The sequence below is a fragment of the Cnephaeus nilssonii genome, assembly GCF_951640355.1.
Source record: "Cnephaeus nilssonii genome assembly, chromosome: 19".
Lineage (NCBI taxonomy): Eukaryota > Metazoa > Chordata > Mammalia > Chiroptera > Vespertilionidae > Cnephaeus > Cnephaeus nilssonii.
The window spans coordinates 19,080,051-19,093,445 of NC_137090.1; the positions used below are offsets into that span (position 1 = coordinate 19,080,051).

Consider the following 13,395-nt stretch of genomic DNA (forward strand, 5'->3'; position numbering starts at 1 on the left):
GGTTTTCAGGGTGCTTCTCAGCCTGCATGTGCACCAGCCGGGCACCTTCCCCCTGCCAGCCCCTCAGGGGTGAGGTGCCCTGCACTGGGTGAGGCCCTTCAAATGTCAGATTACGGAAGCGCCCCTCCCTCTTCCCTGAAGCCGCTTTGCAGCATCAAATGCTCTCCCTTTCCTCTGCTATGGTAACATCAGTTTAAAAAAGAAAAAAACCTCTTCCTTTGGCAGTTACCGGGATGGATGTGAAGGAATGACCTCAACCATGCGGTGGGGTGGGGAGGCCTGAAATGGAGTGTGTGAGGAGGTCAGGTCACATTTATTTCCAACCCTTCTCTCCCCTGCCCAGCTCTGTATTTCTTCTTTAAACCTCAAGTTCCCCTTTCCTAACATCATTATCAGCTGGTTTTCTTTGTAAACTGCTTTCTTCACCTTGCTTGTCAGCCAAACTGCTGACTCCAGCAGCTCCCTGCAGTTCAGCCCACAGATTGGACCTGGCCAGGGCGAGGGGGCCTCATGGTCAAGCCCGCCTGACCTTCCCCAACTGCAGCCCAGCCCCGTTCCTTATGTCCCGGAGGGCTTCACCGTTTTTAAACATTACGGCCCCTTTGAGAACCTGATGGCAGGAAACCTGGCCTGGAAAGATGCACATAAACAGTTTTAGAAGTTTCTCACCCATCCAGGGAGTCCTCAGGCCTGCAGCTCAACCCAAACACAAACCCTCTGGAGAGGAGAAAAGTGAAGCGCGGCGTGGGCCGTGGCCGTGGCCGTGGGCTGCTGAGAGCCAAGGGAGCAGCTGGGGGCCGGGGAAGCCTGCTGCCTCGCCCGCCCCTGCCAGGTGCGGAGGCGCGCGTGTGCTCCCTGACAAGTGTGTGGGCCGCGCGGGTTCTATTCCCGCAGCGTGGGAACGAGCTATGTTTAGGGCTGTGCTTCGTGAAACAGCGTGCAGCCTGGTGTCGGGCAGAGCTCTGCAGTCCCGGTGCCCGCAGGCCCCCGCCCTCCCAGCAAAGGTCCACCAGGGGGCGGAGGGACGGTCACCTACCTCGTGGGTGCCTGCTTCAGACCTGCGCTGTGGGCTGGAGCAGGGGTCCGCCGGCTCGGCCAGAGGGGCAGGGAGTCAAGAGGGGGGTCAGGAGGCCCGCTTCACCAGCTGTATCACTTGGACCAAACACTTCACATCTCCAGGCCTCGCTCCCTTGTGTTAAATGAGGTTTGGGTGCAGCGAGGCTTGCCTTAAGGATGGAGATCTCTTCCCCTGAAGGGGGTGCCCACAAGGGCCAGGGGTGACTAATCCCACAAAATCTGGCCACAGAAACGCCAGACGTCCGAAGACGAATGTTGTGGGCCGAATGTTGAAGGCAGTCGCTTCCCGGGCCCCTTGTCTTGGGGGTCGCAGGAGACGGTGCTAAGGGCCTTCGTGCAGGCCGACCCCGCGGTGGGCGGGCGGCGGAAGGTGATTTGAACAGAGGCCCGAGGCCCCCCTGCGGCGCCGGCTGTACCTCGCGGCCTGGAGGCCGGGCTGGCGAGACCGCGTGCCCGGCCACCACCGTCACCTCTCCCGGCGGCCGAGCAGGCGCGCGGGGCTGCCCCTGGCGGCCGGAGGACGCCGCGGCCCGAGGGGGCGTGGGAGCCGCGGGGCTCAGGCCGGCCCCCCGGGGCGGCCCCGCGGGGTCTGTCAGGGTCAGGGCCCACGGAGCGCCGGCCGGAAACCGGGGCAGCCGGGCCAACTAGGGGAAACCCAGGCACCGAAGGGCCCAGGTGAAGCCCGGTTCGCCTTTTCCGCCACAGGGGCCTCGCCGGAGCGCCATTTGTCCCGCGACCCCAGCGTCTCAGCCGGAACTCGTCCCCACCCGAGGCACGGGGCGCGCGGCCTCGGGCTCTGTCCCTGCCCCCGCCCGGAGCGGGCCGACGGGGCGCCCGGGTTCGCGGGGCCCGCGGGCGGGGGGGTGCGGAGCGCGGGGTTGGAGCGGGGGGCAGACAAAGGCGGGGACGGCGAGCGAGGGAAGACAAAGCGCAGAGGGGGTCGGCGGCGGCGCCGGGCTCCGGAGGCGGCTCCGGGCGCGGCGGAGCCAATGGGCGGGCGCGGGGCGGGGGCCGGCGGGGGCGGCGCTGCGATAAGGCGGCGGCGGCGGCGGGCGCCCGGGGACCACAGGCGAGTGGCGGCAGCTCGCGCCCGCGCCCACCTCGCGCTTGAAGCGCCACCCAGAGACCGACCCCCGCCCCGCGGCCTAGGTGGGGACCCGGTGAGACACGGGCGGGCAGCCGGAGGGTGGGGTCTGCCACCAGCCCGCAAACCGGGCGCCTGGTGGGGGCTGCGGGGGCCGCCGCTCCGGGGTCCCGACGCGGAGCGCTCCCGCCTGTCGCTCCCGCCCGGGGCCCCGAGGCTAGCAGCCGGCCTCCGGGACAGGTCGCCGGGCGGGGATGGGGCCAAGTTCCCCTCGGGTGGGCCCGCGGGGATCCCGGGTGTGGGGTCGCGTCCACGCGGGCTGGGGGCCGAGAAACGGGGCGCGCAGAGGGCCTGGCCGGAGAGCGCTGTCCAGGGGCTGGGGGTGCCAGCGGCCTCGGCCCCTCGGCCCTGCGCTGGGCAGCGTCGGGCTGGGGTCAGGCCAGGGCAGCGCGGTCGCCTCAGCCCTGCCCGGCCCGCCCTCTCCTGACCTCCCTCACCCCCACCCCGACTCCCACCCCAGATGGGTCCCGCTCCGCAAGGCGCTCACGACGGCTGTGCGCAGCCCCCTCCTCGGCCGCTCTGTTCCTGCCCCAACATATGGTTCCACTCAGGAACCCCTGCCCCCAGGGGAGCAGCGTGGGGGGCTGGCGGGAGAAGGGGGAGGTGGGTGCGGGGCGGAAGTGGCAAGACCCAGAGCAACAGGAAATGACTTAGGGAAAGTCCCAACCACAGCCCCCCGCCCCCCTTGCTGTAAACACCCCCACCCTGCAGGCTGGGGAAGGGCTTGTGGGGCCTGACCTACCGACTTCCCCTTGCAGAACCCAGCGGGCGCCGCGTCTCTACCCGGGCCACCATCACTTCCAATCAGCCATGTTCCAGGCTGCAGGAGCCGCCCCGGCCACCCCCTCTCATGTAGGTGACCAGCCGGGTGGGAGGACACCCCGGGCAGGTGTCTGGCCTGGGGATGAAGGGGTGAGGAGCGGTGTTTGCCCACCACCCTTGCCCCTCCCCCCTCGAGTGCCCCTGGGATCTGGGCTGGTGACCCCAGTGAAAGCTGGGGCATCTCTCAGCTGCCCCTGCCCTGACTGGCCCTCTCCCTCAGGAAGCCAAAGGCGGCGGTGGCCCCAGCACTGTTCAGCGCTCCAAGGTAGGACCCTGGGAGTGGTGTTGGGGGGGAAGGGATGGGCGCTGGTCAGACCCCTGGCTGAGTCTGTCTCCAACAGTCCTTCAGCCTGCGGGCCCAGGTGAAAGAAACCTGTGCTTCCTGCCAGAAGACCGTGTACCCCATGGAGAGGCTGGTGGCAGACAAGCTCATTTTCCACAACTCTTGCTTCTGCTGCAAGCACTGTCACTCCAAGCTGAGGTGCGCCCTTGCCCTTGCCCTGCCCCTGCCCGCCTTCCAGCCCTGACCCGACCTGACCACAATTGTTCTGCTTCTGCAGCCTGGGCAATTACGCGGCACTGCATGGAGAATTTTACTGCAAACCCCACTTTCAGCAGCTGTTTAAGAGCAAAGGCAACTACGATGAGGGCTTCGGCCGGAAGCAGCACAAGGAGCTCTGGGCCCACAAGGAGGTGGACCCCAGCACCAAGACAGCCTAAGGCCCTCTGACCATCCATTCCCTCTACGAGGGCCTGGAGCAGGACAGTGGGAAGTGTGGAGAAGAGATTGGACCTGAGCTCACATGGGGAGACAGGGTGGGAAGGGGATGAGGCCATCTTGCTCCAGCAGAGGGTTATGGGGGCAGGGCTCTGCTTCAGGATTCCTTCATTCTCCCTCAGAGGGTGGGGATTTGGGAACCAGGGTTGGGGGTTGCTCACCACCCTGCTTCCTGCTTCTTTCACCCTATCCCACCTCACCCCCTGGCTCCCTGGGAGGCTCCCAAGCCCAGCTTCCTTATCTAGGTGCCTTTTCTCCAGCAAGGAGTCAGCATGCCCCCCTCAGGGTCCTAAGCTCCCTCACTGCCACCTGGGGCCCCGCATGGCCCCTTTGTCTCCCCATCTACCTCTGTCCTTAGCCTGGTTCTGAGCCATGGAGACTTTGGAGGAAGGAGAGCCAGAGTGCCTCTGCTGGGCTGCACAGAATGCCCCCCAGGGCTCTGTGGGGCAGGAGAGGGAAAGTGCATCGCCCTGCCCCTCCCTGCAAGGCATGGCAAGGGCATGCCCCTGTGGGGCTTGGGACCATCGCACACCACCCACACATATCAAGAAGCAGAAGCTAAAGCACCTGCCAGGCTGAGAGCCACAGAGTCTGGCGGGGGCCACACTCCCTTCCTCTTCTCGTTTCTGCCGGTTCTGACTTGTGATCAACCCTGTTTTAAACATGTTTCAACAGATCCTGACTCTGTATTATGTGGTCTGATTGGCTGGGGGGGAGGGGGACAGGGACACAGATTCGTCATGTGAAGGTGAAGGGGGGAGGGCAGGGTCAGCCCAGAGCACATCTGGCCTTGATGGGGGACAGTGATATTGGATATCAGAAATACCAGTCAGCCTGAGAAAAAGAGTGTCCTCTTCCCAGCCAGGTCTCCATGCTGTAAAACCACTAGATTTATAACAAACTCCTTTGCCCTTCAGCCTTGGTGTTGGTTGAGGGTCAGGCCATCAGTGCATGATGGTGCCTGGCTTCACTGCACTTCAATATGTTGGGGTATAAAGTAGAACCCTTCTGCTGAGCCCTGGTCTGGGCCCCTTTTGTCCTGGAATCAGTAAGGGATGGAATCAGCATATCACCCTGCTTTTTCAAGCTCCAATGAGGGCAGCCATGGTCACTGTCCCAGGTAGTCCAAACAGCTTTCCTGCCCCCCTCTGAGGGACAACAAGGCAAACTTGGAGGACCCCCACCCGCAACAGAATAGAGGCAAGAAGTCTGGGTTGTCCCACCCGACCCAGCTGTCCCAATTTCCCCAAAGTGCCTGTGAGCTATGTACGTTGGTAGAGCAAGAGGGCAGGCTCCTGGGGACTTGCTGCCACTGCCCCATATAACTCAAATTCTTAAGTGGCCTCATGCCCATAGGACAGGGTAGAGAGCGAGGCCTCAAGCTCTGGTGGCAGATGGGCCACTGTTGTGTTGAAGTAGACTTTGCTCCTTGAAGCAGCAGAGCTAACACTCAGTAAGCAGAATGGGTCCTCTGAGAGCCTCACTCAAGGCAGGCCCGACTTCTGCATCAGAAGCTTTAGATGGGGACAAGGATGGTCTCTCCCTGCCCAGAGCTAAGCAACAGCCGCACAGACGAGGGGGAGACACCAGAGATGGCTCCTGGAGGCACCCGATTCCTGCCTTGAAAGGATGGGACTGAGGGAAGACCCCTAGGCTGGGAAGACTACTAGATGCCATAATGGTGCTGGGAACCCAGCCACTGGTGACAATGGGGACTGACAGTGCCATGCCGGTAAATCAGCCCTCACAGAACTGCCCTCAGCAGAGCTCCTGGGAGCGAGAAGGGGAGGGGCCATCTCAGCTAGCAGTGGTATAAGCCAAGTCATCCCATCCCAGGACCCCCTCTTGGAGTCAAGTTCTCTACTCAGGGGCCCAAATTTGTTAATAGGCACTATGCCTGGCACTTCCCAGGCAAACACCTGCTCCCTCCACATTCAACCAAAAGTACTGTCACCGGACCCCTTGGGTATAAATGATCCCTTTTTATTTTAAGTAATGCACGACACTGGCCTGGCTTTGCTCTGCAAGCCCTCGGTCAAGATATAGTCAAATAACTATGGCTGCAGGTTCTTCTGCACGACCCACAATTCAGACACAGACACAGAGCTGAGGTGGGTGGGAGGGGCAGGAGGGTGGCAGAGGGCAGACTCTCCCCAGCTCTGGCCTCTGTTGGGTTGGCCAAGGCTGACACCCCACGGAACGATGAGCAAATGGCACAAGGCCCTTCCCACAGCAACCTGGAGCTGCTGGGAATTGCCCTTTAGAACCTTTGGGCCCAGGCCGTTCTAGGCCCACAACTGTTCATCTGGATTATTTAATAATAAATTAAAATTAAGCAATAGCTTGGTCCTGAGGATGCTGAGCCAGCATGTCCACATTTTTGGCACAAATATCAGGGTCTTGGTTGTTGTTTTTTTTTTGTTTTGAGTGCATGGCTTGTTGGCTTGTTTGCAAATTAATTTTTAAAAACACATTCCCTGTGAGGTAAGACCCTGGGGTGGGGGGAGCGGGGGCTCTGTGAGAGCCTGAACCTGGGACACAGAGTCGTCTCATCTTGTCAGCTCCGGCACTGCGCATACTCTGTTTCCTCTTGGAAAATGGAGACAGGACAGGGGTGTGGGCCCAAGAAGAGTGGTGGAGCCATCAGGACAGGGTCGTGGAGAGGCCGAGCTGCCACTACGCAGCTTTGGTCGAGATGAGGGGCTGGTCCCCACCCTGGGCAAGGGCCGAGGTGGAGGCAGGAGCATATGCTCGCTTAGGGCCGGGCTGGGGGTGCCTGACAAAGACCCCTGGGAGAAAAGGATGGAAATGGGCCCAGGCCCAACTGGCACCGTGCAACACATTCCTGCAAAACCTGCTTTCATTTTTCTGTCTCTTGAGGCGTCCATCACCTGTAACAGTCTAGAAGTGATATATATAAACCACCAAATATGATCTGAGATATAAATTAACAAGTACAAGGCCTCACATTACATGATGTGAAAAGGCTAAAAACAGCGATAGAAACTACATTCATAAAAGTGCATCGTCAACATACAACGAAGGCTTTGGCTTGTTCTGGTGCCCGCAGGGAAGTGGGCATGGCTGGCAATGAGCTGCCTGGCGCTAATCCTCAGCTCCCTGGAGACACCCATCCCTGGGCACTGGCTTTTTTTTTTTTCTTCTTTAATGACAACTCCCAAGGAAACTGGGTGTTGAGAGGGAGGAGCTCTAGCAATAGGCACATTTTGGAGGGGAGGGGCCAGAAGAAAGGACTAGCGCCCAGGCTGAGGTAAATAAGGCCAACTCTAAGCTGATTGGAGATACTGGCTCCCAGACCCCTGATGCCATTCCTCCGCCAAGGGAGGAGCAAGAAGGGAAAGAGGGTGAGACCTCATGGGGATGGGCAAGGCGGGCCAAGGAGGAACAGAACTGGCGGTTTTAGACATGGTTGGTGGCATCACAGGGGCTCTCCCTTCTACCAGTTGGAGAGGGCTCTGGCCTAGCAGGGTCATACTCACAGACAGCCTGATACAACTCCCCTGGCTAGCCTAAGTGGCCTGCTCAGGGCCAGGTGGCCAGCTGGATCAGAAGCTCTCAGTGTGCTGTCCATCTTCCTGTCCGCTGCAGTGGGGGAACAGGTGCCAGGCCAGGAGCACAAAGGCCATTACCTTCAGCTCTTTCCAATCCAGCCCAAGGCCTGGGCCCACAGCAGGGGGACTCAGAACCCAGAGGGGACACAGTCTCCAGTTCAGAAACTGGGTACAGCATAAGAGTGACTCCAACTTGTAAAACAGACAATTGCATTGACAAAACTGCCCCTTAGTGGGCAGTTCCACATCTCAGGCCCCTGCTTGGGAAGGCAGGGTCACAGGGCAGGTAGGACGGGTCCTCCTTCCCTGAATAAGGCAGCATAACATTGCTTCATTCATCTTTGGTAAGGAAGGGACTGGCAAAGCTGACCTGGGGACTCCAGGGGGAGTGCAGCCCAGGCCTCTGCCTTCCATTGGCTGCAGGATGCTGGGCTTTACCTCAGGCTTGGGTGGGCTCATCCAGCCCAGAGATGCCCTGGTGATCTCCAGACATGGGGAGGAGAAACAAAATAACACTCTGAATGAAAGTAACACTATTCGGACCCTCGTGTCCATCTTGTGCCCCAGACCCAGGGCTCTGGAGCTGATTGCAGTGTCAGGACACAGCCCCAAGGGTGGAGACCATGGCACCTTGCACACTGTTCCTAGCCCCTTGCCCTCCATGCTGAGCTTACGAGGCTGGAGCTCTCAGGTCTGGCAGGCTGGGGGCTTCCAGTCCTTGAGGCTGCAGCCACCCCACCCTGGTTCTGAGCCCCAGTGGCAGAAGGGGCACAGACAAATGCTGGCTGGACTGTAGTTCCATGGTCCACAGCCTTGCCTGGGAGAAGCAGCAACTTTGCTGAGTCCCATAGCAGCCCCTTGCCCTGCAGCAGGGGCAGCTGGCAGCAGCGTGGCCTTGAGAGCTCAGTACACAAGCTGTGCAAAGTGGTGTGTGAGCAGCTCTTCGGCCGAAGGTCTCTGTCGGGCCTCCACAAAAATGCGCCTCAGGAAGTCCCGACCGTGCTCAGAGATGTGGGAGGGCAGCTGAGGATTGGTGGGCTGCGTGGCAATCTTGAAAATGGCGGCCATGGCTTCATACTCTGCCCAAGGTGGTTTCTCTGTCAGCATTTCTACCACAGTGCAGCCCAGGCTCCTGAAGAGAGAGAACCCCATGTCACCTCTTGGCCATCCTAGGCACCCAGCTGCCCTGCCCACTGTTCTGAAAGGAGGTGCTTTTCTCAGAACACTCTGAGGCAGGATGGGCCAAGGTAAGGATCAACACCCTATAGAGCAGCGGTCACCAACCTTTCAGACCTCACGGACCACCAGTTGGCGACGGCTGCTCCAAAGGTTTCCTTAAACCAGCGGTCGCCAACCTTTCGGACCTCACGGACCACCGGTTGGCGACTGCTGCTCCAAAGGTTTCCTTAAACCAGCGGTCGCCAACCTTTCGGACCTCACGGACCACCGGTTGGCGACCACTGCTAAAGAGGGTCCCCAATGCCAGAAGAGGATTCAAAAAACTATCAGCCTTATCCACACAGCTTCATCAACCTACACCCACTTGGATACTTCTTGAGATTGGGGATGAGAACCACTTAGTATGGACAGAAAGAGCTCCAAGATAACTATATTAGTTTCCTATTGCTGCTGTAACAAATGTGCCTGCTTTACAAATGAGCCTAATGGCATAAAAAACAATACAAACTTATTATAGTTCTGGAGGTCAGAAGTCTAAAATCAGTCTCACTGGGCTAAAGTCAAAGTCTCAGTGGAGATGGCTCCTTCTGGAAGCTCTGAAGGGATAATTTCCTTGCTTCTTCCAGCTTCTAGAGGCTGCCTGCACTCCTTGGCTCGTGGCCCCTTTCTTGCACCACTTCCAACCTCTTGCTTACACTGTCACACTTACTACCCACTATGATCTCCTGCCTCCCTTTTATAAGGACCCTGTTGATTATGCTGGCCCACCTGGATAATCCGGGATGATCTCCCCATCTCAATATTCTTAAATTAATCACATCTGCAAAGGCCCTTCTGCCATATAAGGTAACATTAACAGGTCAAAGGAGTTAGTATGTGGACATCTTCAGGGGACCATCATTCAGCCCACCAAAAATGTTCCAAGGGGAAGAGCCTTCCAGGCCCTTTTGGAGGATGGACATGAAGTTAAGGGGAGCAAATGCAAGCTGTCTGAGCATTAGGAAAATGCCTGCTAGTGTTTAGGGCTGATCCAGGCCTTCAGAATGGATTCAACCTCTTTTTAGCAAACATCAGGGATGTTTCCCACAGCATAAGTTCCCAGCAATAACATTTGTTATTTGGAGTTAAGATATACCGCCACCTCTGTATCCTGATCTAGTTGGCAAGAGGCAGACACTCCTTCCCTCCCTCCCTCCCTCCCACCACACCAGAGAGCCCAAAGCTCATTTGTAAGTTGGGGCCACAAGAGCCCAGACAGGGAGATGGGGTCCCAGCATGTTCGTAGTGCTCACCACACATCTGCTTTCCTTCCGTAGCCTTCGCCGCTGATCACCTCAGGGCTCATCCAGTAGGGTGTGCCGGTGACCGAGCGCATACCCGGGCCTGACATGCAGATGGTCTGCAGGCGCTTGCTGGCCCCAAAGTCCCCCAGCTTCACATTCCCGGCAGAGTCTCGGAGGATGTTGGCTCCTAAGGCATGAAAGGGCAGAGCCTGCAACCCTGAACCCTCAGGCCTTTTCCCTCCCTCTTTCCCTCCCTCCCAGGTCACAGGGCTGCTGGGAAGATGGGGCTACCATGAATTAGATGTGAATTGCACAGGGCAAACAGCCTCAGCCCTACAGCACGAAATGATCATTGCCATGGTCAACATCGCTGAGCACTTTATTCTGCAATATTTTTCCAAATTGCTCAACTGATCTTCACACCAATTCCCCAAGAAAGCAATTAGGGTCCTACTTTTCAGAAAGTTGTAAATGGTTAAGCGACCAGGTCTTGGGGACCCCATGGCCTGCCCCTACTCACCCTTGATGTCCCGGTGAACGATCATGTTGCTGTGCAGGTAAGACATGCCCTCCAGGATCTGCCGGGTGTATTTTCGGGTCACACTCTCTGTCAGGGCTCCGTAGGCCTTCAACTGGTCTTTCACTGAGCCCTACAGCCACAGAAGTCAGAGGGAGTCACTGCAGGAAGGTGGCAGGAGAGGGGCAAGGCTATTTCTAGCCCCCAGCACTGCAGCAAAGAAGTGATTCATCCAATTCCCACTTGCAATGTACCAGACGCTTTGCTAGGAACTGCTGGGCAGCTTGGAGAAAAGGCTGACAGCCCTTCCCTCCAGCAATGTACGACGCAAATACAGAAGGGGGTCCCACTGCTCCAGGCAAAGGCAGTCCTTAGTGGACAGTGCAGCCATCCTGGAAGCCTCAGGTGAGGGTGGCCTGGGAGCATTTCTCACCCACACCATCACTGCGACCACAGGCAGGCCCTTCTTTACAAATCCTGCTGTCACCTCACCTTCTCCTGTGAGCCTCTGGAGTTTCAGGGGATCAGACCCATGTCAAAGGGATCCCTTCTGCAGCCCCGAACCCCAGGTCAGGCCCTCTCTTGTGTGTGTCTCATACACATCAAGGGGCACATACCCCTGGCATGTACTCCATGAAGATGGTCAGAGTCTTCTCAGCGCGGTCCCGCAGACAGCCGTAGTACTGCACAATGCGCTCGTGCTGCAAGTTTTTCAGCAACTGGATCTCACACTCCAGAGCACTCACCTCCTAGGGGAGAGGCCAGGGGTCACCTCAGCTCTCAGGGCCCTGGTCTTCCTGCCAGGGATCAGCTCAGCTTGCCCTAGTCAGTGTCCTCAGAGAGGTCTGTCTGTCTGCCTTGGGAACTTTAGCTGGAGAAACGGGGGACTCTCTCAACTGTCTGGCTGTTGGCCTCAGTGCAGGGCAACCCTTTGAATGGTGGCACTCCAACACAGGCAATAGGAAAACAGTGGGGTGGGAGAAGGTGTTGTGGGTGCTTGGTAACGGCTGTACTTCAGGTAACTCATGTATTTATCCACTCAGACTGGAGTGTAGGCCACACCCAAAGCTGAACTACGAAGACAGGCTCTTTCCTGGGCTGAAAGAGACATCATTTGATAAGGCATGTGCTACTCTTGGTGGCACTCTCATTTTGGGTTGCTTAGTACTTTGGCATCATCTCAGTTCCTCATATCCAATCCTTCCTTGGGGTGCTGGTGCTCTTTGGACCACAGTCCCTTCACTCCATGGCCAGGGCCACAGTGGACAGCAAGGGAACGTGGGAGAAAGAATAATGGAGGAAACAACCTGTAGCTTTTAAGCAATTAGCCTGTGCAATAAAGACAGGTATTTGGTTGAGAGGGTGGAACTGGAAGTCAGATCATGGGGAAGATAGTACCTTGCTTGTCTCAGGACTGTCTGGATCAAATTGGACCTGCTTGGAAGCAAGTTCACGTCCTGTATCCACGTCATAACACAAATAGACCCTGCCGAAGGCACCCTGGCCCAGGAGCTTCCCCCGGCGCCAATTGATGGGGGCACTTGGAGCTACAGGAGAACAGAAGGAAAGAGCTTTAGTCTGTGCACATTATTTATTGATGTCCTCCCTGATTCCCCAGAGGCTCTATATGGGACCTTTGGCTGCATCCCCCATCACCTGGCACTATTACAACTGACTGCATCATCTCCACCCCCACCTGTAGCAGGCCCAGTGCCCTGTCAATCAGACCTTCAGGCCTGAGTCCCAAGAAACAGAGGACTGACTGAAGTCATGGTTAAATGCTTTTCTGCATTGATCAAACACCTGTATCTCCAAAGCCCCTAAATATCTTAATATGGCAGGGATTAAGGAGACTGCTTTTCAGTTTAAACATGGAAAAACTAAAGCCCAAACAGGGGAAGTGGCCTGTCACACAAAGGTGGAGTAAGGACTAAGGTGAAGTGGGTCTGCTGTCCCCCTGCAGGCTCTTCCAGTTTGGAGAGGATGAGCCAAAGCAGCTTACTGCTGAGCCAGACTACTCAGTAGACTCACTGGCTTCCCAACCTGCAGCTCGTCGGAGCGTCCCCTGGGCAATCTCCTCCTAGTCAGGGCCCACTCCTTACACTTGGTTGGCACATTCCTCTCCTGCACAGAGAGGGCATTCTCGCTGTCCGCACTCCGCAGGCGCCCACGAGGGTCCATATATTGCACTGCCAGACCCATGTTCTCGCCATTTGTGCTCAGGGAACGGCTGGAGGGCACCAGGGTGAACAGGTTACCTTGATGACGTCGTATTCGGGGAAATGTTCTTCTGCCTGAAGGGGTGCAGGGGCCAGAGTAGAGTAAGTCAGACCTCTGGTCTTGAAGCTGAATGAACACTAGCTCTGATCCATCCTATCTGCCTTCCTGCCTAACTCATGCCAGAATGGCTTATGACCCACGCACCTTAAGAATCAGGACAAAAGCAGGAATTAAGAAGCAGCCAGAGATGGTTAAGGAAGCTCTGGCCAAAGGGAAGGCACAGGGCTGTTTCTCAGGCCCCACAGTACTCGCAGGCCAATCCACAGCTGAAGTCTGTGTTTCTTGGCATCCTAATCCTAAATCTCAGCAGAAGCTCCATTCCGTTTGCTGCCAAAGGGCAGAAGAGGGCGATGGAGAGCTGGTGCCCTGGAGCAGGCTGCACACTCAAACAAAGGACAAAGTTCCCAGTGACAGTATCCTGAGTCTACAAAAACTGTTCTCCCCTTTTTTTGTTTTTCCCTGTCTCTAAGGCCTCAAGTCTGGACATAGCTCCTCAGAAATCAAGGAAACACACGATCTGAAGTGCCCTGGCCCACCCCTTTGCAGTGGCTTTTCCCCGGCAGAGCTGTAACTATGTCCTTTTTGAGGCAGCCAGCAGGATGGAAATGCACTCACCATCATTGTAGTCCTTGTGGTGCACAGAAACATGATAGCGCCGGGGGTAGGTTCCACCTTTGACCCCTTTGTCATAGAGCTGAGTTTCCCGATCTGAGTAAGATAGAGGAGTCACTGGCTTCTGGGTA

At 57.5% G+C, this 13,395-nt stretch overlaps 2 protein-coding genes across 8 annotated transcripts in view; one reads left to right on the top strand and one right to left on the bottom strand.

Moving 5' to 3' along the window:
• Window positions 1-1,058: 1,058 nt before the first annotated feature.
• LIMD2 (LIM domain containing 2) lies at window positions 1,059-4,497 on the top strand. 6 transcript variants are annotated; one of them, XM_079797698.1, is made up of 5 exons: window positions 1,059-1,752; window positions 2,980-3,133; window positions 3,264-3,308; window positions 3,385-3,524; window positions 3,604-4,497. In XM_079797698.1, the coding sequence occupies exons 2-5, from the start codon at window positions 3,032-3,034 to the stop codon at window positions 3,761-3,763; spliced, it is 447 nt and encodes a 148-aa protein (XP_079653824.1). In that variant the 5' UTR covers window positions 1,059-1,752; window positions 2,980-3,031; the 3' UTR covers window positions 3,764-4,497. The 6 variants fall into 6 exon arrangements, with proteins under 6 accessions (XP_079653824.1, XP_079653827.1, XP_079653822.1 ...); XM_079797701.1 differs by having other exon boundaries at window positions 1,065-1,752; window positions 2,980-3,073; XM_079797696.1 differs by lacking the exon at window positions 1,059-1,752 and adding an exon at window positions 1,791-2,237.
• Window positions 4,498-4,768: 271 nt separating this feature from the next.
• MAP3K3 (mitogen-activated protein kinase kinase kinase 3) overlaps window positions 4,769-13,395 on the bottom strand; it is a 63,008-nt gene continuing 54,381 nt past the window's right edge. Inside the window, exons 10-16 of one of the 2 annotated variants that reach the window (XM_079797687.1) lie at window positions 13,268-13,360; window positions 12,475-12,666; window positions 11,771-11,919; window positions 10,990-11,121; window positions 10,376-10,505; window positions 9,865-10,042; window positions 4,769-8,525 (exon numbers count right to left, since the gene is read on the bottom strand). In XM_079797687.1, the coding sequence (XP_079653813.1) occupies window positions 8,297-8,525; window positions 9,865-10,042; window positions 10,376-10,505; window positions 10,990-11,121; window positions 11,771-11,919; window positions 12,475-12,666; window positions 13,268-13,360 (1,103 nt within the window). In that variant the 3' untranslated portion in view covers window positions 4,769-8,296. The remainder of the gene's footprint in view (window positions 8,526-9,864; window positions 10,043-10,375; window positions 10,506-10,989; window positions 11,122-11,770; window positions 11,920-12,474; window positions 12,667-13,267; window positions 13,361-13,395) is intronic. The other variant, XM_079797686.1, reaches the window with a different exon arrangement.